We start from the raw sequence: 26,302 nt of genomic DNA, 5'->3' as shown, positions 1-26,302 counted from the left end.
CTCTTCCGTCCTCCTCACTTCTCCTCTCCTACCTCTCTCACTCAGGGAGTGTCTCACAAACTGATCCTTTCAGCCACCTCATGGCTTCCATTGCTTGTTTCCCTCTTCTGCGCTAGCACCCCCTGCTGGATATCATGCTTTCTGGACCCCACCATCTTCCAGTGGGCACTACCAACCTCCACCCTCCCAGATCAATGCAAGTTCTTAAATTCCAAAATGGTACCGGATCCTCCCCATGCAATGGCCCCTCCCTCTGTGTTCCGTATAGAGGTAGAGAGTGCATCTTTCCCTTTTAAAATGTTATAAGATCCCAAAAGGCTACATGAACAGTAGCACATATGACTCAGTGCCTTCGGAGCTTTTAGTGAAGCCGCTTTTTGAGTTTTTAATTATAGCCTGACCTCACCTTCTTCATGGGCCACAGCCATAAAGCCATATGATTAGGCTGGGAGGCTCTCCAGAAAACAGACACTATCCTGAACTCAGAACTGGACCACCCTTCTAAAAACTAAGGCTTTGTTGCTTGGCCAAGCTTGTCAGCTTAACACTCTCTTTTCTTCAGATGAGTTCATAACCGGAAGTAACCTTGGTCACTCCTGGCCCATCACATCTAAACTTCAATGATGGACTTGGTGTGGGTTTCTCTGTGCCTCCCCTTCTTTCCTGATACACTATATCCAACCTCCCAACCTCCCAGGCCTAGATGACAGCCTTCTTATTAACGACAATGCTAATATAGCTAGCAGACATTTACCAAGTGCTTTTGTGCCAAACCCAAGACTAAGTGTTTTGCATATATTGTTTCTCTCTCTGGAGTATAGTAGAACAAAGCTGACCTAGGATTAACTCAAGTTTCTCTGCTTGCTAACAATGTGAACATGAGCAAATCACTCAGTCTCTTGGTGCTTTCAGTTTTATCCTCTGTAGAATGAGAATACTAATCCTTCTCTTACAGAGGTGTTAAGAGGAGAAATGAGAAAACCTAAGTAAAGCTCTTAGCACAGAGCCTGGTGCATAACAAGTACTTAATAAATGACTGGTATTATTAGTTTTGAAATTCTTGCTGAAGATCTCTCTCAACTCCGATCCAACCAATTAGGGCAAACTTTCTTCAACACTACTTAGCTTACAGACCTTTCTTCTGGATTGCAGACTTGAGAACAGGGACCATATCCATAAAAGGAGTTCAATAGAGAGGTGAATTGAACAGGAACTTTTATCTTCATGCCCTTTCCCTGTGATAGCCCCTAGAGGTTTCCTCTTGTTTTTCACAGAATACCTGAACTCTTCTTAGTATAAAGGCCCTTGAGCACTGCTTGTGCCATCTGCTAACTCTTCAGTAGGCCACTCTCCGATTAACCTTTACTTGAATTCGATTAAAGAGTTAGTTTGTCCTCGATTTATTTGTTCCAGAAAATAATAGTGATGTTGGGCTGTCAGTGTGTGTGTGTGTGTGTGTGTGTGTGTGTGTGTGTCTACACTCTAACTCTCAGGGTCAGGGACAGGGTCTTCTGTTAAATGGTGTGATATGGAGGCAAGGGCATGAGTTTGGGGCCCAGATTGTCCTAAGGTGGGATCTCAGCTCTACCATTAATTTTCTAGAGACTTTGGATGTTACTTAATCTCTGTAAGACTGTTTTCCATCTGAAAAGTGGGGATTTTATCTTTCATAGTTATTTAAAAGATTAGAGATAATATAAATGCAACATATCAAATTGTACCCATCACACAGAAAGTACTCAACAAATAGTAATCACTTCGGTAATAACAGGAACGAGACTAGGCCCTAAATAAATTGCCCATTGATGCAAGTTCCCTCTATTCTGCTGAATTTGGGCTTTCAAAGCACTTGCTACAGCCAGAAAATAAAGACCATCTGAATTATTGAAGAGTGCATCAATGACATCTCCTGAAGATTAGGTAACTTTCTGAAGGACCCAGGGTAAAAGTGGTAAATGCCCCTCCTCAGACCATCACCCTTCTAAACCCAGGGGTGGTGGTGGGGGTTGGAGCAAGCCCAGGGAGGGAAGGAGGGAGATGGTGCCCCCCAAGGGAAAAGGGAACAGTGGCTTCATGGCCTGGCCCACTCTGGGCTCACACACTTCCCATTCTTGGTGTATGAGAAGATAAAGGGTGGGCCATGAGTTTTCATTGGATTGTTTTTAGAACTATCTTTACACTGTCTGAATTAATCATCTTTGTTTTCATATCTCATTCAATAATGACTTATTGCCTTATTTCTAAAGCATCTGGTGAAAAAGGCAACAGAGATGGCTAATATTGCTAAAAGAAAAGAAAAAATGCCAGAACGTTCTCCAAAATGTAATGATTTGTGCCTTCTAAAGTATTTAAATTGGGGTTTCATGGGTACTTACCCCTTTGTCAAAGGTGGCAAAAAATTTGATGTAAGGCTGGAAGTGTTCAGCTGCCTCTTCAAAAGCCTTATAATCTAAGAGGGAAAAGATGATGGGGGAACATTTTCAATATGTGCACTCCCAAAACTTCTCTTTTTAAATAGTATAGAGAGAGTGGAAAGCCAATTAATCCTGACTGGGTAATTATTTAGTAGATATTATTTAGATAGATAATTATTTAGTACTATTTAAACCCAGTTTCCCCCAAGGAGTTTGAGTTGACTGGCATTCATTCACCCAAGAGAAAAACTCTTTATCACAGTTTTTTGAAGTTCGTAGATAGGAAAGAGAAAACAAAAAAAGTGGAGCAAGAAAGGGAAAAAGCGAGAAAAGCAAGAGAGGACAAAGGAGAGAAAAAGAACTTTAAAGCTCCAAACCAAACCTTTCACTTAAACTCACTCTAGTTATAATTGTGCCCTGTATAGATAAGCTTGACACTGGTCCCAAACTTGAACCCAAATTGGCCAAGGTAGGCATGAGACCATGTGAGTGTGGCAATGCTGAGCTTTGGTACATCTCGACAGGTGGTTGGTGAAGATATTCATATTTAAGCCTTAGATGTAAAGGCAATGGTGACAGTGATAGGAGGGGGAAGGCTTTGTTGTTCTAAATAAATTCCATAATCCCAAGAGTCAATGATCCTATCATTCTTTTTTTTTTTAACAAGATTAGGGTTTTTTTCCCCCATTTTATAGAATTCTGTATCTTTCATCATCATAGGTGTAGGCTTTTGCTGGAATTCTGGTAGCATGCATACTTTTCTAATATTCTATCCAAAAACATTTAAAGAATACTACTCAGTCAGGGGGGTCCCAAGACGAGTAAGACAAGGATACTGCTCTCAAAATGATCTCACTGCAATGCAATAGTTACTTTAATAGTGATAAGGGCAACTTGCCCAGGTTAAAAGACTAATGAGAAACCCATACATACTAGTGCCAACTAACACAAACTCACTCTCATAAAAATAATTGGGTAGTCAGAAAATATATCATATAGCCCAACTGTTGGGGAATACAATTGTGCTTGGTGGTAGAATTTGGAGATTACATAGAGAGAATGTGGGAAGAATAGAGGAAGTAGAATGGTTAAAGCACTACCTAAGCCTTTCCTGCCCAAAGCAACAGTGGGCTCAGTCAGAGGCTCCTGTCCGCTCTTCCCTGGCCTCCATGTCCCCGATGAATCTCTGCCCACTTTCATGAACTCCTACCCTAATGGAAACAATAGCTTAGGCCCATGTCATGAGCCTCCGCTCTTCTCTTGGGGATCCAGTCTACATTCCTATTAAGGTGAAGAAGGGTGGACCAAGGTGGCTCCCCAGATTAGTGCTTCAAAATGTGATTGCCCTTTAGCTTCACACCAACTGCAGTTGTCTTCTAGGAAACCTGGTCTTGTCTTTTGCTCCGTCTGATCTCATGTGATCTCCACACTGTTCTAGCCCCCATGTCCTGTTTTGATGCTGACCAGCTCCTTCCTGGTTCTTCCCAGCCTAACCCCCAGCTACCTTGATGCCTTCTTCCCCTTCTGGAATAAACTCTTGAACATTTCAGGCCCCAATTTCCAGCCCACTATAACTTATCTTAGCATTTCGTCATCTCTGTTCTCTATCTCTCCTAGTTTTTCATGCTGGATATTGATCCCTTAGCTCTAGATTCCCCCAGTTTGGCATTAGATCAGTTCCCCCAAGAAGTTCTTTGTCATGTTCAGTGTCTTAACACTTGCATTTACAGCTATCTGCTCAACCTGGATATGAATCTTCTTGCCCAACCTCCTTGTAAGATGCAGAAGTTTAATTAGATTTTAAATCCATTCAAATTATCGTAAGAAATATCAACATTACATTTGTCAATGAAAAGAACAGTAATTTAGTAAGACTGAAAGAATGCTCACACTCTTGAAGGACAATTTAGAGACTGAATTATCTGAATTCTGTACAAAGGCAAGAAAAGTACATTCATCAATCAAGGAGAAAGTGATGTATGCTGTCCTGATATACACCACCATCTACATGTGCAAGTAAAGCCTCTTGATCAAGACTTGCATGTTGCTATTAAAAATCTAATATCAAAAAGATGCATTCTTGGATGTAAGCACAGAATTCTTACTACAAAATCTAAAATTTTTTATTTTTAAGTTTTTTACAATGCAATATTTGATATCTTTTCTATTATTTTGCATTTTCTTATTATATACTATAATGTGCTAATATAATAATATACATGCCTATATGTCAGTATATAATAAATACATTTTAAAAATATATTTTTCACCAAGACCAAATTGCTTCCAAATTACCACCAAGCATTATAGCATTTTATGTGTACCTTGATTTGACAAAGTTTGTGAAGTCTTGAAAGTATAGCACAGTGGTTAGGTGTACGAACTCTAAAGTCAGATTCCTGGGATTTAAATCTTGGCTCCACCATTTACCAGCTGTGTGATAGTGGGTGAGCTGTTTTTATCCTTTCTGTTCTTTCATTTCCTCACCATTAAAATGCTGATAATAATGGTAACTACTTCATAGATGTGTGAGAAATAAATAAAGGCACCCATATAAACTTCCTAGCATGGGTTCTGGCACATGATATATGCTAATTAAATGGAGTTATTATTATTAGTTTGGAGTAGGGGAGAAAAGGAACTGAAAGGAGTGTTCCTTATCCTAATCTTGGCTTTGTCTTCCTTCTTATCTGTCATTCTAAGTTTAATGGGGGAAGAGAGGGAAACCTAAGACTGGAAAAGAATGGAAACAAATTGAGAGGTAGGTCTGAAAAGGAAAAAGTGAAAGAGGATAAAGTAGAAGGGATCAGGAGAAGCACCCCAGATTTGTCAGCTTTTATACAGAAATGTGCAAATTGAAATAAAGTCACCTAAAGTAGAACTGAGGAAAAACTCTTTGGCTAGCTACCTCCTTGCAACATGCCTATTTTAAGCACTGTGAGTGGAAGTCTAGAAGAAATAAATGAAAGTTAGGGCATGAGAAAGAGCGAACTGGTGGGTTGTTGTTGATGAGTCAACTAAGGGTTGCTAGTTGGCAGATGGGATAAAGAAACAACTTTGCAAAATAATTTCAAAATATTTTGGAGTTTCCAGAAATAGTCATAACCAGCCCATATTTACTCCTCCCACATGCTACCAGATTCTCTTTCATGTCTATACCCTCTCTCTAACACTGTCTTCTCACAACCAGCAAAGACTTACTCATTGGACCCATGCTGCCAAAGCAGTTTTTAAAAATGTACTCAAGTCATTACCCTTCCTGGTCCCTTCTCCTTGCTCTTCCTGACTCCCACCATCAGCCCCTAACAGGGGATCTGATGATGCTATAATATGTTCTTGTGCACACCCAAAACCTGGCCACAAAGCTTTCAAAGGGAAAATGCCAAAGGGTGTGGCTGGCTATGGCAGGCAGCCTCGGGGGTCAGCTGTGGGCTTGGCCAGCAATTTTCCATATTGTGCAGCAGCTGCTGAGCCCATCTCTACCCAAATTTTCCTCTAATGCTTTCCAAATCACTGAGAAGCTCTCCAGCTGGTGACCACAGAAGCTGCCAATGTCAGGGAGACTGTCTTTGTTTGCCCCATTTTAGGGGAGAATCCCATTGGGAGGTGGGCAGGCAGGAAAAGTGAAGGGAGAGCTTTCCTCTTTTCTCTAAAACACTCATCCCACTTAAAGGGCAGAGAACATGGCACAACCTTAATGTTCATTTAACACCCCCCCCACACACACACACCTGTTTTGCATAATTTCTTCACCTGTATTTCATTGCACAGGCTACAGGGGGGATTCTCTTCATTCTATCCAGTCCAGGATATGCTGATGACCCATCCTCTTTAGGGATAACATAATATACCTGACTGGGAATCTAGCTTTAGACTCACCGGCTGGGCTTGACAGACCACTTACATTCTGAGTCCTCACTCTTGAAAAAACCAATGAGTTTGATCTGGTCCTCAATGCGTTCAAAAGCTTGTACTTCCAATTTGCTATTGATGATCTCCACTGGGTCTTCAATTAGCTGAAATGCCAAGCATATACACACATATTCAAATAAGAGAACTCTCCCTACCTCAGTGGGGAAGCCAGGCACATATATAGAGTGTTTTTGAGGGAAGTTGTAGTGGATTTCATGGTTGACGCTTCAGCCTCCATCCCTCCCTTCCCCAGTGAGCACCAGTAGTGTGTTTTCAGGAATTGACCTTAATTCAAGGGTTAGGCTGACTGGTCTGGGGGCAATTCTGCTCCTCTTGCCAGTTTCTGATTCAGGAGGAGGCCTGTGACCCAATTCTGGCCAATGAGATTTCAGGCTAGATTTGCTGAAAACTTTGGGAAAGTTCTTCATTATTCTTAAAAGAGCACTGGGAAGCCAGGGTTTTTTTGTTTTGTTTTTTTTCCTTTCCACTGGATATTAATGAGGACATATGATGTATTAGCTGCTGCTTCTGGCCATTTTGGAACCAACTTGAGAACAGTCAGCTTGAAAATAAAACTGAAAATAGCATTTTCTGTGATTTCCATAGAAAAATGGAGCTATAGCACTGATACGATCAAGTCTAAAATCTCCCTTAACTCTGATACTCCATTTACATGGGTCAATCACATTGCTTATTGTTTAAATTGGAGTTTTGTTTCTGCTACTTGCATCTAAAAGCCTGCTCCTAGCTGATAGGGTTGGGACAGCACCATCTTGGCTAGAGTTGGGTCAGTGAGATGGCCAAGCAGAGTCTATGGGCACTTTTTTTGTAGGACATGGTCTTCAACTCACTTTTGACCCTCTATCTTGGTTTTCAAAGCTATAGGGGAAAAGCAGTAGACACCAGGTACCAGATGGTAGATAAAGAATAATCAGTATGGATGTGCAATAGTAAGTTATTTGTGCAGGGATCTGTGTTCACAAGCATTTAGCTTCACAGCTATTATTGAAAGTCTGAGTTTATTTATGGATAAATTATTTTATAGTGTTGTTTTCTCTGCACCTATGAATCTGAAGGTGTATATGTCTCCACTGCTGAGAGTCAGTGTGATATTGGAGGGCTTTTTAGCCCTGCCTCTTTTTTAATAAGCTCTGTGAGTGACTCAGGGTAACTCAGCTAATGGTTACTCTCTTCCTACTCTATCTTCAGGTGATTATCCATCTCTCACACTTCTCAGTTCCTCTTCAGCAGCACTGGAACAAAGTCAAAGGAATTTGTGACTAATAAAATAGTTTCTAAGGTGACTTAAGAGCCAGCCTTCCAGTAGAAGTAAATAATCCTGTGAAGTAGGTGCTCTTCAGCTTTTATGTGAAGCCTGAGAAATCTCTTAGACCAGGTCAGATTCTCAGCTTCTGTGTTCTTAATTTAGAGTTTTACCTCCCCCTGTATTTGAGCCAAAATCACTCCATTCAGGGCCACTGTACATATATGCTTACGTCCAAGAGAAACTCCACCAAGACATCAGCTGCAAACTCGCCATCAAACTCAATTGTGCGATCACCCTTAAGAATGTACAGGCTTCCTTCTTCAACAAAACCTGGAAGAAACAATAAGACCCCAGGACAAAGTCATCCTGATGTAGGAAGTGCCATTGTGTTCAACAAAGTCTGCCTGAGAATTCCCAGGTGACAATGGGGTCAGGATCGGTGGAACTAGCATTAACCCAGGGACCAGTTTCCTCAAAACATCACCTCTGAGGAGCTCCCAGAACTAGAAATAGTCAAGAAACAGCAATTTCACCTGAACTTCAATTTAAACTATATATATTCTCAATACTACCACTGCTTTCATTTTCCAAAAACATTGCTGATCCCATGTCATTCTCCTTATTAAAAGTTGTGATGGATCTACTGCCCACCTGACACCTTAGCCTGGCATTCAAGTCCCTCCACAATCTAGTGCCAACCTTATCTCCTGTATGCTCCCTTGGGTAGAGCAGTACTCTTTTCAGAACTACTCTCTTAATCTCTTGTGCCATTCCCTTTGCTTCTTGTCCACATGCTCATATGAAGGGTGAGTAAAGTCACGAGCATGATTCTCTACACTTACGTTGTCCTGTTCCCAGACGTGGAGTGATACCTCACTTCCTCTCCCATCTTGACCAGCTCCTTCAGGTCTCAGCTCGGGACTCAGTTTTCCTAAGAAGGCTACTCTGATCCCACTGGATTCTTGTCTTTGTTGGTATCCCCTCAGCTCCATTTATGGGTGTTCATTATAACAGTAAGCTCTCTGAGGGTAGGACCACTGTTCCCTTGGTATTCCAGTGCCTTGCACAGAGCCTGGACACATTGGACACTCCATATATTGTTTGTCTGCAATATGTTTTCTGTTCAAGTGAATTCTGCATGTCTTCTTTTCCCAGTTAGCTGGTAAACACTGCAAGGGTGGATTCTGTATCTTCTCCTTTTCTACCCTCCATCGTCCTTGGAGTGATGCTGTTTACTTTAACAAATGCTTGCTGGAAAACTGCATTCCCCTATTCAGGAATTCTAAATAACTGAGGCTGTCATTTGGTCCAATGCATGGCACCCTTAATTCCTTAGATTGATTGTTTTCAAACTCTATTAGCTGGAGAGTGCTTTCTCCAAATGAACTCTTATGCAGAACCTCCAGGGAAAGGCAGACTTGACCACTGTCTGCTGTGTCCCCAGGCACATCTGAGGAGTAGTCCCTGGAACACTGGGGAGCATCATTTGTTAATCAAAAGGATCAATGTGCCAGGTATCCTGGAAGTCTGTGATGGCTGTTCTCAAAAGGTACCAGAGAGAACATCAGCCAGTGTCCTCCTGTTTGATTTTGTTCTGAGTAAAACCAGTTAGGAAGCTACCGAACTAGTTCAAGCAGAACCTGACGGGGGCCAAAATAAGGCAAACGGGAGAGGGAATGAAGATGAAGGAGTAGGTTCACAAAATACAGTTATTGTCCTGTAAATATGAGGATCAAAGGGCCAGAAGGAAACTTCCCCAATTCTCTCAGGCTGAGCTTGGAAAAAGTTTCACTGATATGTAGCCCTGGCACATCCTCTGCTGGGGGAATATCCCCTGCTCCATTCCTATGAATATTTGCCCCAGCTTGTCCTCCCTAAACTCTTAGGTCACTGGAAGACTAATATTGTCCTCTAACAAAATTTACTAGAAATTCACCTAAATTCAATTTCTCATTAAGATGTTGGGAAAAGAGAAGGCTAGAGAATCAATAGGCTGTTGGGGGAGGAGGTGGAACTCATTAAATTGCTTTGGCCTCTAGGGAAAAAATTTAACATACTTTGCTCCCCCACTCCAGGGAAAAAATATTCCTTAATTGATCTCTATGGAAAAAGATACCCAGACATTTTTAATAATTCATTATCATTTTATAGTTACGAGTTCTTCCTTGTATCTAACCTAAATATTGTCTCTCACAATTTAAATCTTAAAAAAAAAAAAAAGCCTGGTCTTCCTGAAAATAAAATAGAAAGCAGTTGTCTATAATTCTCTAGGATAATGAACTTTCATGTACCTGAAGGTATTTATTGAACCACCACTAATGGTATTTTTTTTAGGTGCTTACTATTCCAAATCCAATTAACCTTTCTTCAAAGGTCCTGTTTTATAACCTCCTGCTATTTTTAAATAGCCATTATTTGCTGGCCATGCAGAAAAAGCCAGTTAAGCAGTACTTGTGTGGGGGTGTTTGAAAACCAGAGGAGTTACATATATTCTCACTCTTTGGGATTATAGTTGTAAGAACCTTAACGTGCACTTGCACTTAAGAATGACATATTGACACAGGAGATTACAACTTCCACTGTGCAGTCACTTAACCATGCCTCACCTAAATCCTCCCTGTCATCATTGGTGATAGTGGGGTTTAGCCTTAAATTTAGAAACTACTGGGACCCCAGAGTCACTACAACTAATGCTATCTTTGTTGGCTGCTTCAGCCAAGAGGAGAGGAAATAGTAGGTGCTGGAAGAAGAGATTCTACCTCCCTCAGGAGATCACCATAGTAGAGAGGTGATGAAGCTGGCCCTTTTAGCCTGCTTTGGGAACTGGAAATAAAGGCTGGGATCTTTAGCATCAGTTTCTACAGGAAGAAACTCTCTTTATTGTACTGACACCAAAATACATCAGATGATTTATGTGAAAACTGTGTCAAGTCAGGCCTATATTTACTTTTATGACTTTATACTTATTAAAAAATAGTCCAGTTATCATGCAAGAATAAATGCAACTGTCCTTTTTTTCTTTTTTTTCAAGAGAGATTTGTTTCTTCCTGATATATCTAAAAAAAAAAAAAAAAAAAAAAAAAACACCTACCCAGTTTCTTGGCAAGCTTGGCTTCTTTCTTGGCATCCACCATCACAAAGCCTATGGCTTTATGTTCTAGGACCTGGGCCACGAGCTGAAGGGAAAGACACAAAGGAGGGTAAGCGGCTGAGGCAGGAAGATGGTAGAAAACATCACAGGATAATATTTTGATGTTGACAGGAGAGTTTTCCTCCATCCTTCTAGTTACTCTGTGACCAATTCAAGCATCAGCTAATTAATTCTACGCTTGTTGCCTGAGAGAAGGATGACTCAGCAGAATGCTGAGAACTGAAGAAGAGAAAATCTGAGAACGAGGCCTATGATAAAAAATTTGGAAGAATATATTCACTGTCACACACACACGCTATCTACTGTTCTTCCCTTGGGGTAGATAAAATCTGATTTGCTAAACAGAAATAAAGCAAAGAGTACTTGGACGCCCATGGATAACTAAGAAGTGGCCCTAAGCCCTGCCTTGGCCCCACAAATGAGCCTGGGATGGGGTAGGACATGAGAGGATAACAGACAGGCGGAGGGATCTTAGAATAAAGAAGACCTATATCCTGATATCCCAGCATAGGCCTCGAGTTCTCCTGCCCCTCATGCTTGTGGAGGAGGTTCCCATTGTGTGTCTCTCATCGGCAGGCCTGAGATAGCTTCTCAAGGTTTCCTGCAGCCTATTCAGAGGAAGAAGTAGTAAAGGGTCTCCAGGGTGGCCAAGAGTGGCACATCTCAGGGTAAGGATTGGGGGAGGGAGGGGACTGAGAGCACCAGCCCCAGTGGTGAGGAAGATGCAGCTATGTCCTCCATGGACAGATGGCTGAAAACTACTCTGGGTAGACACAAGTGTAGATGGGACACCAAGCACAAGAATGGATTGAAACTTAGATATGAGGAGGTAGGGAAACCCTCAATGACAGAGATCTACCTCCTGCCATTTGACTGAATGGGGTTAAAATAGAAATAGTGTGGAGAAGCTACTAGAGAGATCATGGGATACTAATATTGCTTTTTTTTAAAAAAAAAACTCTTTTTGAGATAACTGTAGATTAACATGAAGCTGTAAGAAATAATACAGAGATCCATTGTACACTTTACACCGTTTCTCCTAATAATAACATCTTGCAAATCTATAGTATAATATCGCAACCAGGATATCGGCATTGATACATTCAAGACACAGAACATTTCCATCACTGTAAGAATCCCTCATGTTGTCCTTTTATAGCCATATCCACTTACTCCTGGCCCTATCTCTCCTTAACCCCCCAAACCACTAATCTGTCCTCCATTTCCATAATGTTCAAGAATGTTATATTAGTGGAATCATGCAGTATGAAACCTTTTGGAAAGGGCTTTTTTCACACATCATTCTCTGGAGATGCATCCAGGTTGTTCTGTGTTTATCAATAGGTTGTTCCTTTTCATGCTGAGTAAGAAGCCCATGGTATGGAGGTACCACAGTTTGATTAATCACCTGTTAAAGACATCTGGATTATTTCCAGTTTTTTACTATTATAAATAGAGTTGCTATGAACATTTGTGTGCAGGTATTTGTGTGAACATAAGTTCTAATTTCTCTGGGATAAAAGCCCAGGACTGCAATTATTGGGTCATATGGTAGCTGCAAGTTTAGTTTTACAATAAACTGCCAAACTGTTTTCCAGAGTGGCTGTACCACTTTATACATTCACCAGCAGTGTATGAGCAATCCAATTTCTCCATATCATTGCCAACTTTTGGTGGTGTTGCGGTCGCAGTTGACTCGTCTGGGGGGGGGAGGTGGCGGCCGGTTGCCAAATCCTAGGCTCTCAGGATTGCTTGGAGGGTACCGGCGGCGGGGGCTCTTTCCCGGAGGCGAGGGCGAGGCGGGGGACTGGGCCCGGTCCCCGGCGTAGGCGTGCAAAGTATGGAGGGCGGCGAGAAAGGAACAGGCGGGACACGGTTCTTTTAAGGTGAAGAAGCCAAGAGAGTTTATTAGGGGAGAGTACAAGCTTATATCGGGCGTTTAGAGGGCGGGGTAGCTGTAGAGGTTAAAGGCTTGGATTGGTTCTGAGAGGGCGCAGAGATTGATTGAAAAGGGGCGAGAGTTGCTCCGGTAACGGTGTCTGGCAACAATGTATGCGCACTGGTGGTGATGGGAGTTGCACTGGCAACGGGGAGTGTCCGGGCAAGATAAGGGGGTGGGGAAAAGGCGGTTCCCTCCGGCAAGCCTCCCCTAACAGTGGTATTTTGGGTGAGGAAATAGGGCCTGCCTCCGGCCTCACTTTCCCAGGCCCGGGGGGCTGCGGAGGGCGCTGTCGCCCGTGCCCACCACCCTCCCCAGGGGCTGATCAGGTCCCCCAGCCCAGGCCCGCCAAGTTGAAGCACGTAATCAGTGTCCCGCATTTCCCCCTTCTTTTCTAATTAAAGGAAGAAGCTTACCGGAGAGGCCCGCTAAGGGATGAGGGAAGGGGGAGGCCGGGGAGGGGAAAAAGGGGTTGACGGTGGCTCAGCGAGGCTGGAGCTCGGCGTTGGTGTGGCGCCCGGGCGCTCGACAGGGGCCTTGCTGCTTGCGGGATGGACGAGGGTGGGGGGTTTAAAGTTGGAGGTTCAGAGAAGCTGGAGCTCGAGGTTGGTGCGATGTTCAGGCGATCGAGAAGGGCCTCGCGGTCGGCGGGTTGACCGGTGGCGGTGAGGTCGCGGAGGGTTGGTTGTCATCTCGGAGTAGGGAGCGTCAGAGGTGGCGAGTCGCTGGTACTGGACTTGCACGAACGAGGAGAAAATAGCATCCGTTTGTTTCCTTACAAGCTGGACAATTCTGCGGATAATGCAGGGTCCTAAGGTGAGAGCTAGAATAATCATTAGTAGGGGGCCGAGGAGAGGGAGGAGGTAAGGGAGGAGGGGGGTAAAGATGTGGGACCAATAGCTGGTGGCTTCACGGTCTCTTTTGCGTTGTTCCAGTCCCTCTCGGACCTTCTTTAGGCTGTCCTCGGCGAGACCTGTGGAATTGGCATATACACAGCACTCTTCTCCTAGGGCGGCGCAAAGGCCTTCTTCTTTGAGGAGGAGAAGGTTGAGACCTCGGCGGTTTTGGAGCACGACCTCAGAGAGGGAGTTAACAGAATTTTTAAGATGGGAAATAGCGTCTTGTAGGTGACGAATGTCCTCGTCAACAGCCGCCCGGAGGTGAGTTAGGGCGGAGCCTTGACTGGCTAATGCAGCGGGTGTCATTTTTTTTTTTTTATTTTAGCCATTCTGACAGGTTTATAGTGATATCTCATTGTGGTTTTAATTTGCATTTCCCTAATGGCTAATGATGTTGAACATTTTTTTCATGTGCTTATTTGCCCTCTCTATGAAATGCCTGTTCATGTCTTTTATTTTTTTTATTGTTGTGTTTTAAGAGTTCTTTAAAACTAGTCCTTTGTCAGATATGTGGTTTGGAAATATTTTCTCCTACTCTGTAGCTTGTCTTTTCATCCCCTTAATAGTATCTTTCACAGAACAAAAGTTTTTATTTTCATGAAGTCCAATTTATCAATTTTTCCTTTTATGGATTGTGGTTTTGGTGTGAAGTCTAAGAACTCTTTGTCTAGCCCTACGTCCTGAAAATTTTCCTTTTTTCTAGAAGTTTCATAGTTTTACATTTTATATTTAATTCCATGATCCATTTTGAGTTAAATTTTATATAAGGTAGGACAATTAGGTTGAGGTTCTTTTTTTTTTTTTTTGTCAGTGATGTCCAATTGGTCCAGTACCATTTGTTGAAAGGGCTATCTTATCCCTATTAAATTGCGTTTACACCTTTATCAAAAATCACATACCATATTTCTGTGGGTCTATTTCTGATTTCTCAACACTATTCCATTGATCAGCGAGTCTATCCCTCTGCCAATACCACACAATCTTGATCACAGTAGCTCTATAATAAGTCATGAAATCTGCTAGACTGATTCCTTCTACTTTACCCTTTTTCAAAATTGCTTGAGATATTCTAGTCCTTTGTTTTTTTGTATACATTTTAGATTAATCTTGCCTTTATCTACAATGTTGAGGCTTCTAATTTATAAACACAGTATGTCTTCCATTTATTTATGTCTTCTTTGGTTACTTTCATCAGCATTGGATAGTTTTCAACATACGTGTCTTGTACATGTTTTGTTAGCTTTACACCTAAGTATTTAACTTTTTAGTGATTAAAAATGGCATTGTACTTTAATTTTCTATGCCCATGTGTTTATGGCTATCATATAGAAATACAACTGATTTTTGTATGTATATCTTATATCCTTTAACCATGCTAAACTCACTTATTAGTTCTGGGAGGTGTTCATCTGTTTGTCTGTATTTGTCAATTCCTCAGGATTTTCTATGTAGACAATTATGTCATCTACAAATAGGGACAGTTTTCTTTTTCTTTACAATATGTACACTTTTTTTTTTTTTCCTTATAATGCTTTATTGCACTGGCTACAACTTCTGGCACTGTATTGAATAAGGGTGATGAGAGCAGACATCCTTGCCTTGCTCTTGATCTTAGGGGGAAAGCATTCAGTTTTTCACCTTTAAGTATATTAGATGTGGATTTTTTGTAGATGCTCCTTACTATGTTGAGAAAAGTTCCCATCTATTCCTTTTTTCTGAGAGTTTTTATCATGAATATGTGTTGAATTTTGTTAAATGCTTTTTCTGTATTGATTAGTATGATCATATGATTTTCTTCTGTAGTCTATTAACAGGGTAGATTACATTATTTTATTTTTGAGTATTGAACTAGCCTTGCATCCCAGGAGTAAACCCCACTTGCTTATAGTATATAATTATTTTTTATGTATTGCTGAATTCTATTTGCTTATAATTTGTTACAGATTTTTGCATCTTTTTTCATGAGGAATATCCATCTGCAGTTTTCTTTTTTGGTACTGACTTTGTCTAATTTTGGTATCTGGGTAATACTGGCTTCTTAAAATCAATTGCAAAGTGTTCCCTCCTCTTCTGTTTTCTTTTAGAGATTACGTGTTTCTCTAAATGTTAATGTTTAACATTTAAATATTTGGTGGAACTTTCCAGTGAACCATCTGGACTTGGATATTTCTTTTTTGGGACTTGTAAAATTACAAATTCAATTTCCTTAATAATTACATGGTTATGCAATTATCTATTTTGTACTGGGTGAATTGTGGTGGTTTGTACTTTTTGAGGAATTGGTCCCTTTCATCTAAGTTGTTCATAATATTTGTTTAATAACTTTTAGCTACATGCAGAGTCTTTAGTGATATTTTATTTTATTCCTGATATTGGTAATTGTGTCTTCTTTCTTGTTTTCTTTGCCAGTCTTGCTGGAGGTTTGTCAATGTTATTTTTTTTTTAATTCAGTTTTATTGAAATATATTCACATACCATACAATCACCCATGGTATACAATCAGCTGTTCACAGTACAATCATATAGTTATGCATTCATCACCACAATCTATTTCTGAACATTTTTCTTACATCAGAAAGAATCAGAATAAGAATAAAAAATAAAAGCAAAAAAAGAACACCCAAACCATCCCCCTCCAATCCCACTCTATTGTCAGTGTTATTGATCTCCCCAAAGAAACAGCTTTTCCTTTCATTGATTTTATCTATTGTTTTCCTGTTTTCAATTTCATTGATTTCTTCTTATACCTTTATTATTTCTTTCCTTTTGCTTGTGTTGGGTTTATTTTGCTCTTCTTTTATAGATGCATGAGATGATAGCTTAGATTATTGATTTGAAGATCTTTTATTGTAATATATGCTTTTGGTGCTATAAATTTTCCTCTCAGCATTGCTTTAGCTGTGTACCATAAATTTTGATATGTTGCATTTTCATTTTCATTCAGTTGAGTGGGTTTTTTAATTCCCCTTGACTTCTTCTTTGACTTATGTATTATTTAGAAATGTCTTGTTAATTTCTAAGTCTTTGGGGACTGTTTCAGTTTACTATAGCTGCTGGAATGCAATATACCAGAAATGGGTTGGCTTTTACAATGGAGATTTATTACCCTACAAATTTATAGTTCTAAGGCCATGAACATATCCCAATTAAGTCATCAGCAGGACGATACCTTCTCTGAAGAAAGGCCACTGGCATCCAGGGTTCCTCTGCCAGATTGCAGAGAATGTGACTGGTGTCTGCTGCTCCTTCACTCCCAGGTTTCATTGCTTTCAGTTCCTGGTTCCAGTGGCCTCCTCTCTGAGCTTCTGTGGGTTCTCTCTTAGCATTTCTGGGGCTTTCCTCGCTAAGCTCTCTCTGGGTGTTTCTCTCTCTAAGCTCTCTGGGCTTTTTCTGTCTTTTATCCATAAAGAACTCCAGGAAAGGATTAAGACCTACCTTGAATGGGGTGAGTCACATCTCAAATTGAATAGCCTAACCAAAAGGTCCCACCCACAACACGTCTGCACTCACAGGAATTAATTAAAAGAACATGGTCTTTTCTGGGGTACATAACAGCTGCAAACCAGCACAGAGACATTCCTGTCATCTTTCTGTTAATGAGTTCTAATTTCATTCCACTGTGCTAGAGACCACACTCTACAAGATTTCAGTTCTTTTAAAATTTTTGAGGTTTGTTTTATGGCCCAGGATATGGTGTCTCTTAGTATATATTCCATGGACATTTGTAATGAATGTGTATGCTGTTGTTGGGTGGAGTGTTCTATAAATGTAGATCAGATCCTGTTGGATGATGGTGTTATTAAGTTCTTCTATTTCCTTGCTGATTTTCTGTCTAGTTATTCTATCAATTGTTGAGAAAGGAACGTTGAAATCTCCAACTATAAACATAGATTTTTTTGTCTCCTTTCAGTTCTATCATTTTTTGCTTCACATATTTTGCAACTCTGTTATTTTATACTTAACACATTTAGGATTGCTATGTCTCTTTGGTTGATTGACCCTTTTATTAGTATACTATTGCTCCCTGTCTCTGGTAATTTTCTCTAAAGTCTGCTTGTTCTTGTATTAATGTAGCCTCTGCTGATTACTTTCAATAAAGTTTGCATGACTTTATCTTTTTCCATCTTTTTACTTTCACCTTTCTGTATTGTTATATGTAGAGTGAGTTTCTTGTAGATAACATATAGTTAGATCATGTATTTTAATCCATTCTGCCAATGTCTGTCTTTTAACTGGTGCATTAGGCCATTTATAGTTAATGTAATTGTTGATATATTAGGGCTTTTGTCTTCCATCTTTTTTGTTTTCTGTTACTGCTCTCTGTTTTTTTTGTTGTTGTTGTTGTTTCTCTTTTTACTTTTTCCTGCTTTCCTGTGGATTACTAGAACATTTCTTAGAATTCCATCTTAATTTATGGTGTTTTTGAGTGTATCCCTTCATATAGCTTTATCAGTGGCTTCTCTAGTTGTTACATTATATATGTATAACAATCCTAGTTAACTGGCATTATCATTCAACCAGATTAAGTGAAGGATAGAAATCTTACCCCACTTTGCATCCCTTTACCATCCTCCATTTATAATACAATTGTCTTAAATATTTCCTCTATGTACATTTCAAACCACATCAGGCAGTGTTATAATTTTTGCTTCAACCGTCAAACATAATTTTGAAAACTCAGGAGAAAAAAGCCTATTGTATTTACCCATCTTTTTGTTTACCATGTTCTTTCTTCCTTCCTGATGCCCCAGCATTCCTTTTTTTATTGTTTCCTTTCTATTTGGAGACCTTTCTTTAACCATTCTTTAGGGTTGGGCTGCCAGCTTCTTCAGTTCCAAGTCTGGGATAAATGAGGCAAAAGGAAATTCCAGGGGACTCATCTTGTGTCATTCTTTGTAATCTGAGGCCTCTCATCAGTATAATTTGTTCTCTACTCCTTTCGGAGCTTTCTCAAGTTTTTTTTATATATGATATCCAGAGTTTCTAGTTGTTCTTAGTAGGGGGGATAGGGAAAAGTACATCTGTTCCATCTTCCTGGGAGTGGAAGTCCCTAATATTGCTTTTAAAACATAAGTCAGATCATGTCATGCCCATGCTCAAAACCATCCAACGGCTCTCATCTCATTCAGAGTAAATTTTGAAGTCCATGCCATGGCCTCCAAAGTCTTGTGTGATCTGTCCCCTACTATCTGACCTCACCTCCTGTGGTGGATTGAATTATGTACCCCAGAAAAAACATGTTCTTAATCTTAAACCCATTCTTGTGGGTGTGAACCCATTGCAAATAGGACCTTCTGAAGATGTTATTTTTAGTTAAGATGTGGCCACCTGAATCAGAATGGGCCTTAATCCTGTTACTGTTGGCCTTAAAAAGAGAAAGCCATGGAGAGGAGCCAGAAACCAGAAGTCAACAAGGAACCCAGAAGACACAGGAGAGGACATTGCCACGTGGTGGGAAAGCCAAGGAGCCCCAAAGATTGCCAGCCTGCCAAAAAGCTACCAAACTGGAAGAAAGCAAGACTTGGAGCCTCCAAAGCCATGAGACGATAAATTCTTGCTGTTTAAGCCGACTCTACAAGTGTTATTTGTCATAGCAGCCTGGCAGACTGAGACACCTCCTACCATTCCCAGGCTGCATCTCTCTGCCATACACACTGATCTGTACACTTTGCTCCTGCCATTCTAGCCTCCCTGTTGTTCCTTCAAAAGGGAATGCTCCTCCTTCAAGGCTTTTGCACTTACTTTTCTTCACCTGTTTCTATGCACTCTTCTCTCAGATATCTATCTACCTGGCTCGCTCTCCACCTTTCTTCAGGCCTCTGCTCAAATATCACTTTATTAGAGAGGCTGTCCCTTACCATCTCACATAAAACAACACCTTTTTTCCAGTTACTCTTTACCTCTGCTTTGTACTTCATAGCACATACCACTTTTATTTATTGTTTTTTAAAATGTATTATCTGTCTTTATCCACTAGAATGTCAGCTCTTTGAGTGTAATTGTCTTGTCTGTTTTGTTCCTTGGGAAAGTGCCTGGTGCATAGTAGGTGCTTAGCAAATATGTGTTAAAATAATGAATAGTTTATTAATTTGAAGGGCAGCCCTTGATTATTAACTGTATAAACTAGAAATTGGCAGGGTGAGAGTTGAGAAAATTTAATCAGCAGTTTCCATGTCAACAAAGCCCCTCTGGTTAGACACAGGCAGCGCTTGGGGCTGGGTGGGGTTATCTTGCACTTAACAGTCTCTTGCTCTTTCTCCAGCTTGCAGACAGAGTCAGAGACCATCAGTGCAGCCTGGATCTGAGTGAGCTTGCCACAGGCAACCTCTGTGTCCTTCAGTGTCCTTGTGTGGGAAGTGAGGGAGAGGACTTGATGGCTTCTCTAAGTTCTGACGCTCTGTGACTAACTGCAGTCAGCTCCTCTGGCTCCCTGGCCACCTAGTACTGATCTCAAGCCTGAGAGGTTTTAGAGATGGGAGTTGGTCAGGCTCTGGAGCAGGTGCCTGCCCAGTGGTCAGTACAGATGTAGGTGGAGGGAAAGAAGCTGACCAGCCATGACGATAGGCCAGCTAAGTGGGTGCTGAGTATGGCTAAGGACAGCTCCACTAGGAGTGGAAGACATAACTCTGATCTTATCAGGAGCATATGTGTGGCTGCTTTTGGAATAATGATGATAATCACCATCATAATTGAGTGCCTACACTATGTCCAGCATTTAGTATGCATCATTTCATTTAACACCACAATAATCCATCAAAGTTAGTCAGGGTTGGGATTAGGGTGAGGCAAGCAAGATGCAAAACATTAAGGAGCAAAACATTGAAGGTGCAAAATATTAAGGAGGTGCTCTTTCTCAGGGTTGCGTAAGCACAGGACTGGCACCTGAGAGTGAGTACCTCCTTAGGGTGAGTGCCCTAGGTGTCTTGTTCACCTCACTTGAGCCCTGGCCCTGGAATTGTATTATTACCCCCATTTTACAGAAAAGGAAATTGAAGAATAGAAGGTAAAGTCATTGCTCAACATCATGCAAATTCAAATCCAGAATGCCTTATCCAAGACCTTCAGAGCTCAATGTATATCAGAATTCAGGGTTTTGTTTTTGTTTTTTTTCAGATTTTACAAAGGCAATAGGATACAAAACCAAATTTTACATAACTCTGGTCATGGTCTGGGCAGGAAGTGTCAAACAAATTAACATTTCTACAGCAACACTTATGCATATCCACACTAAGCAGGATATAACCTCACATCAGTTCAGGTCGGTTTTCACCCCCAGAGAAGCTTCCTGCAAACTTACAAAGTGACTTTAGTTTTCCAGGGCATTTTAGGTTTTGGAACTAGGGATACAGGATTGTGAATGTGTCGAAAATGGTAGAACCAGGATTAGAGCCTGGTTCTATTTGTTTTTACAACCTGTGATATACATTCTTCTCCTTTCTCTTCCATGCTTCATTCCCATGTCTTCCTTCATTTTCCCAACATCAGTGGCTTCTCCCCTTGGATTTCCTCCCTTGTAACTTCTCAGGTTTTCCTTCACCTATTCATTCTTCCCTTCTTAGCCTTCTTACTTCCTCCTACTCCCTTTCTCTCTGGCTCCTTTTCCTAAGGCAAAGAGTAATCCAGCAGAGCAGAGAGCTCTGCAGAATATCCCTGATGGCTGGGGGAGGGGCACAGGGAACAAATGACACACACCCCTGCCCCCTTGCAGTTTTTCCTCCTTTCTTGGATTCCAGCTGGGACTAGGGAAGGCTTAAGATGAAAGGCGCATCATCAGTATTTATGTTATGATTCATCTTGAGCTTTCCTGCAATGCCTATACACGACATGTCAGTCTTTCTGCAAACTCATTTGGTTTCAGTCTGTTGCATTTAATCTATCAGACAAGGTCATTTTCAAATGAGTTTTCTAGTTTTCAGCGTAAGCCACTCTGTCCTCTTTAGTGTTGTCAAAAAGTTTTAAACATTCCCTGATCTATCATTCTAAGTCAGTGATGCTGAGATCTAATAACTTAGAGATATTAGTTTGTTTCCCTATTGCAGGGTATGAACTTCTGACAGTGGTTCTTAAATTTCAGTGGGTTGCTGGTTAAAATGGAGCTTCCTGGGCTTTGGCACCAAGAGTTGAGAGGAGAGCTGGGTGGGGCTCAGGAATCTACATTTTTATAAACCACACAACCACACCCCATGATTTTGAAGCAGCACATCTCATATGACCCTCTGAAAAACACAGCTATAAATGGTTGTCAGCTCATAAAAGTAATATGAGCTGGTGTCCTTCCAACTGTGAACCATGGACCCTGCTTGGCTTTCCTGACCCCTCCACCTTTGGCATGGAAGTCCTAATAATAGTAAAAATATAAGAAATGAGAGAGGAAATAAGAAATCAACTCTGAGAATTAAACAGACAGTTTAATTCTTACCTCTCCTAGGCATACACAGCCATGTTTTGATTGGTTTTAGGTAGATGCAAATTGTATTCCTCTAATAGGCATATAAAGCATGACCATGCTGGTTACCTCATGGATATATATATATATAGATAGATAGATAGATAGATATAATTTGCAGGATGTTTCTTTCTTCTTTTAAAAAGTTTTTAACTTTATCAAAAAATTAAAACAAACAACAAAAAAACTCACAACATTTCAAACAAAACAAAGCAAAGGATTAAGAAAAGCAAATAACCTAAAATAACTACTTTGCTTTCAACATATTCCTACCATACCCCAAGAAAATTAACAAACCATAATCAAACAAAGGTATAAGAAAAGTCAAATAACCTAAAATAACTACGTTGAAGTTAAGTATTTTTTAATGCCATAGCTTTTTTTTACTTTATCAAAAAATTAAAAAAAGACAATTCAAACAAAACAAAACAAAGGAATAAGAAAAACAAATAACCTAAAATAACTGCATTGCTTCCAACATGATCCTACCATACCCAAGGAAGTTTGCAAACCATAATCATTCCTGAGCATTCCCATAACATTGAGATTACCCCCAGCCTTATTGATATTTATGTGATTTTTGAAGATATATGCGTGGAAGGTACTATCTCGGATGAACTCAATTCTGTCTTTCTGATTTCCTGTTTAACTGAGCACAACCAATAGCTGTCCTCTGCCACGGATGGCTTGACAAAGCCAGCATCACAGATGGGCCAGGAGTTCAGGCTAGTGGACACCTGCCTGCCTCCTCGTTGGCACTCATAATCCCTGCAGCACCCGGTCACTCTTGCCTCCAACCCTGACTAGGCCAGAGCCTGCCCACTTAAGCTCTGTCATCACTTTCAGCAGCCCTAGCAAGTACCCTTCATGGGCCCAAGCCAAGAGTGGACAGGACTGGCAGTGACCGGAGAGTGCATTGGGACTAGGTGGGAGGAGAAGGACTGTGGTGAAAGCCTGGAGCCTTCCAGGCTGACGCCAGACATTATCTGGCTCCCTCAGGACCAGAAGCCCCTGCTGGGCCAGTGGGGCAGGCCTGACATTATCGGCCTTTCACACTTGCCTCCTGCCTGTGCTCCAGCCCTGATTCTCCGGTCTAAATATTCCTGTCTCCTTTCCCCTGCAGCCCAAACCCTGCAAAAGCCCAACTCCTGCTCATCTATCACCCCAGGCTCCACAGATTTCTCCCTTTTGTGAATTCCAATAGCCTGTCGCAGGGGCACAGCAATTGGGCACTTATTTTGTGATCACTATAGCTGTGTATTGTCTCTTCTGTTGTGAATCTTTCCTCCTTTAAGGAAGAGGACCCCATTTTGTGCTTCTTTTGTGACTTCCACATTTCTTGGAGACACTCAGCCTTCTTGTGGATGAATGATGGACTGATCTGAGTACCCCATTCATTCCAGGGGCATGTGAGCCAAAGGGGGAAGTAACAATTGCAGCCAACTGTAGTGACCCAGGGTTGCAAATATGAGGAGGTGAAGAAAAGGTAGAGTCACTATCAGTGTCTTAAATTCCCAGAAAATTAGAATACTCTTCAGATTTGATTGCAATTTTCTCCTGTTGACTTATAATCTTTCCACTGCTGGTTTTGTGTTGGCTAGTTGGTTACTTCCCAAATATCCTTACCTATTGCCATTCCCTCCTAGGGAATGGGGTTAAAGCTAACTCTTATGGATGGTTATGTGGTGGTTCCTGGGTGTTGGAACAGTGCTTATTCTTTCCAGAAATATTAGGATTTGCTTTGACCATTGCTGATTCTTTTGAGTACAAAAGAACTTTAAAAAAAGTTAAGTAGCTAAATCGCATAATTCAAATAGTTACCTGCTCTGTGGGCAGGTAGGTCAGATCATGCAGAACTTAGCAGACTGAGTTAACTGGGGATTTCATGTCCATTGCACTCTGGAAGAAGTTTCAAATCCCTAATAGGGCCAACCATGCCCTACATGGTTTGGCCCACTTGCCTCTCCAGCCTCATTTTGTGTCTCTCTCCCTCTTACTTACAACACTCTTCTTTAGTCCCTCAAAACACTGAGCTCTTTCCTGTCTTAGGTCTTCGCCCAAGAACACCTCATTCAGCTGTGCAGGTTGTTTACTGCTCAAGTCCTGAACCAAGAGGAAGGTGAAAGTCAGTCCCTGCTCTGCTCCCAAGCACTGGGCCATGGCACAGGTTACAGATTCTTGAAGAGAATAGCTTATTCTAATTCACATGAAGGCACAAAAACAGGCTGTACTTCCACATATGCCATTCCCTGTATTTACAAGACTCTTCCCTCCATTATTTGACGCCTGGTACCCTCAAGGTCTTCACTTAAATGTCAGTTCCTCAAATGTCACTCCTTGACTCCCAATCTAAATCAGAGTCCCTTCTTACAGTTGCTCATAGCACACGGTTTGCAGTTCATAATTACATATCTGCTCATATGATTATTTGTCTATCAACTATCAATTCAATAGTCTATCAGCTCCATGAGGGCAGGGTCCATATCCATTTTTCTCACCATGCAATCTCTAGCACCTAGTACAGAACCTGGACAGAGTAGACCTCAAAAAAACATGAGTTACCTGAATAAATGAGTGAGTGATAGGGGAGACTGCGTGGGAGAGGGGCAGCCAGCTGGAAAGGGCACTCCTTGGAAGAGGAGTGTGCGGACAGGCAGAAGAGAGCAGCAACAGCTTACCAGGAAGGGGAAATGGCATAAGCAAAAGTTTGACAGCACAAATGTGCAGGGTGGGTGTGGGAGAACAGTCTGGCTCATGTAAGCAGAGGGCTCAGTTGGGGGAGCTGAAAGTGATAGTGTGTTTAAGGTATATTAGTCAAAGAGGCTGAAGGACTTTGAATATTAGGGCTAGCAGTTCTGACTTGGGAGATATTTTAGCAGAAGAGCAATATGACTAATTTGAATTTTGGTAAGGTTGATCTCATGGCAAATCCCTTACAGGTAGAAAAGAGAGTAGAAGGGAAAGGAGACGAGTCAGGGGCTGATACCATTTTTTGAGTGGGAGATGCCTCTAGTCTCAGACACAGGCAGTAGCAGTGCAAGAGAAGAAATAATTTATGTGGGGAATGTTATAAGGAGAGAATCAGCCAGACCTGGTGAACTGTTCATTGGCTTCTGGGAGACAAGGGAGGAAGATGGAGGGAGAGGAGGAGGCAAGATGATCCAAGGGTCTCCAGCCAGGAAACAGAGTGAAGGACAAAACTAGCATTTGAAGAACATGCCAGAACTGGGGGCAAGGTTCTCAGCTTGGATTTAGAAGCAATGAGTTCATGGTAATGCAAGCACAGCCAACCTAGGGCTTGGAGGAAGAGCTGTGGAAGTGAGAGGTGAAGGAGTAAGAGTGGGTGACATCTTCAGGGAGGAGGGTATACCAAGAAAACATATACCTTTACAGGGTAAAGGACTGGCTGTGTCATAGAAGGCAAGAACAAGAAGCAGAGACTGCACATGGGGGCAAGAAAGGAGCTATTGGAGAAGTAGGAGGAGAAAAAGGATTGTGGTGTCATGACTCCAAAATCATGGGAGGAGAAAGCCTCAGGAAGGAGAGGGTGGTCATATCAAATGTTCCGGGGAGTCAAGGAGGGGTGGAACCACCATGAGGCGTCTCATTTCAGGACTGGAAAGTCCCGGGTGACCTTTAGAGAAGAGCTGGGACACAAGCCAAAGTGCTGGGAGTTAAACATTCGAGCGGCTGGCAGGACATGTTAGAGCAGGTGTGGATCTCTTGTTCAAGAAGTTTGCCCGTGAAGGGGTGGGGGGAGGTAAATTAACACAGCAGTGGTGGCGGCACAGCCCCCATGCAGGTGACTGCCCCAGCACCTGAGAGGACAGCACATCGAATATGCCATCTTCAGGGCCCATATGGGCCCATATGTCTGTGTATGTCCTTCCAAGTCCAGATTCTTCCTCAGGGAATTATCAGCCCCAATTATCAGGGAAAGGTAAGAAGAAAGTTACATTTCTACCATCTCCTGAGAACCACCCTTATGGAGATGAATTTACTTCACGGTCAGAGAGAAGGTGGAGGAAGAGTGGGATGGAGAAGGAAAATGAGTGGTTGCTTATTGAAGGGAGGTGAGTGGGGATTACTTTCTGCAGTGCCAAGAATATGAAAAAAAAATGGACATCTAAGGATCCCGGGGGAAAATATCACAGATCTTTGCTCAAAGTGAATGTCCCTCAGGCCAGTTAATAAAAATACCCTGGCTGCAATCCTGCTCTCTCCACGTAGGCCAAGAGTCAAATGGGTGTTTTGTTTTGTTTTGTTTTCATTTT

General features: G+C 41.5%; 1 protein-coding gene across 1 annotated transcript in view; it reads right to left on the bottom strand.

Annotated features, from left to right (window-relative positions):
• The window catches only part of CASQ2 (calsequestrin 2), a 78,470-nt gene that overhangs the window by 37,119 nt on the left and 15,049 nt on the right, over positions 1-26,302 (bottom strand). The window contains exons 2-5 of the mRNA XM_037815117.1: positions 10,685-10,769; positions 7,823-7,923; positions 6,319-6,430; positions 2,376-2,449 (exon numbers count right to left, since the gene is read on the bottom strand). Of these exons, the coding sequence (XP_037671045.1) occupies positions 2,376-2,449; positions 6,319-6,430; positions 7,823-7,923; positions 10,685-10,769 (372 nt within the window). The remainder of the gene's footprint in view (positions 1-2,375; positions 2,450-6,318; positions 6,431-7,822; positions 7,924-10,684; positions 10,770-26,302) is intronic.

This window comes from Choloepus didactylus, chromosome 2, assembly GCF_015220235.1.
Source record: "Choloepus didactylus isolate mChoDid1 chromosome 2, mChoDid1.pri, whole genome shotgun sequence".
NCBI classification, from domain to species: Eukaryota; Metazoa; Chordata; class Mammalia; order Pilosa; family Megalonychidae; genus Choloepus; species Choloepus didactylus.
This window is presented reverse-complemented; position numbering and strand designations above follow the sequence as displayed.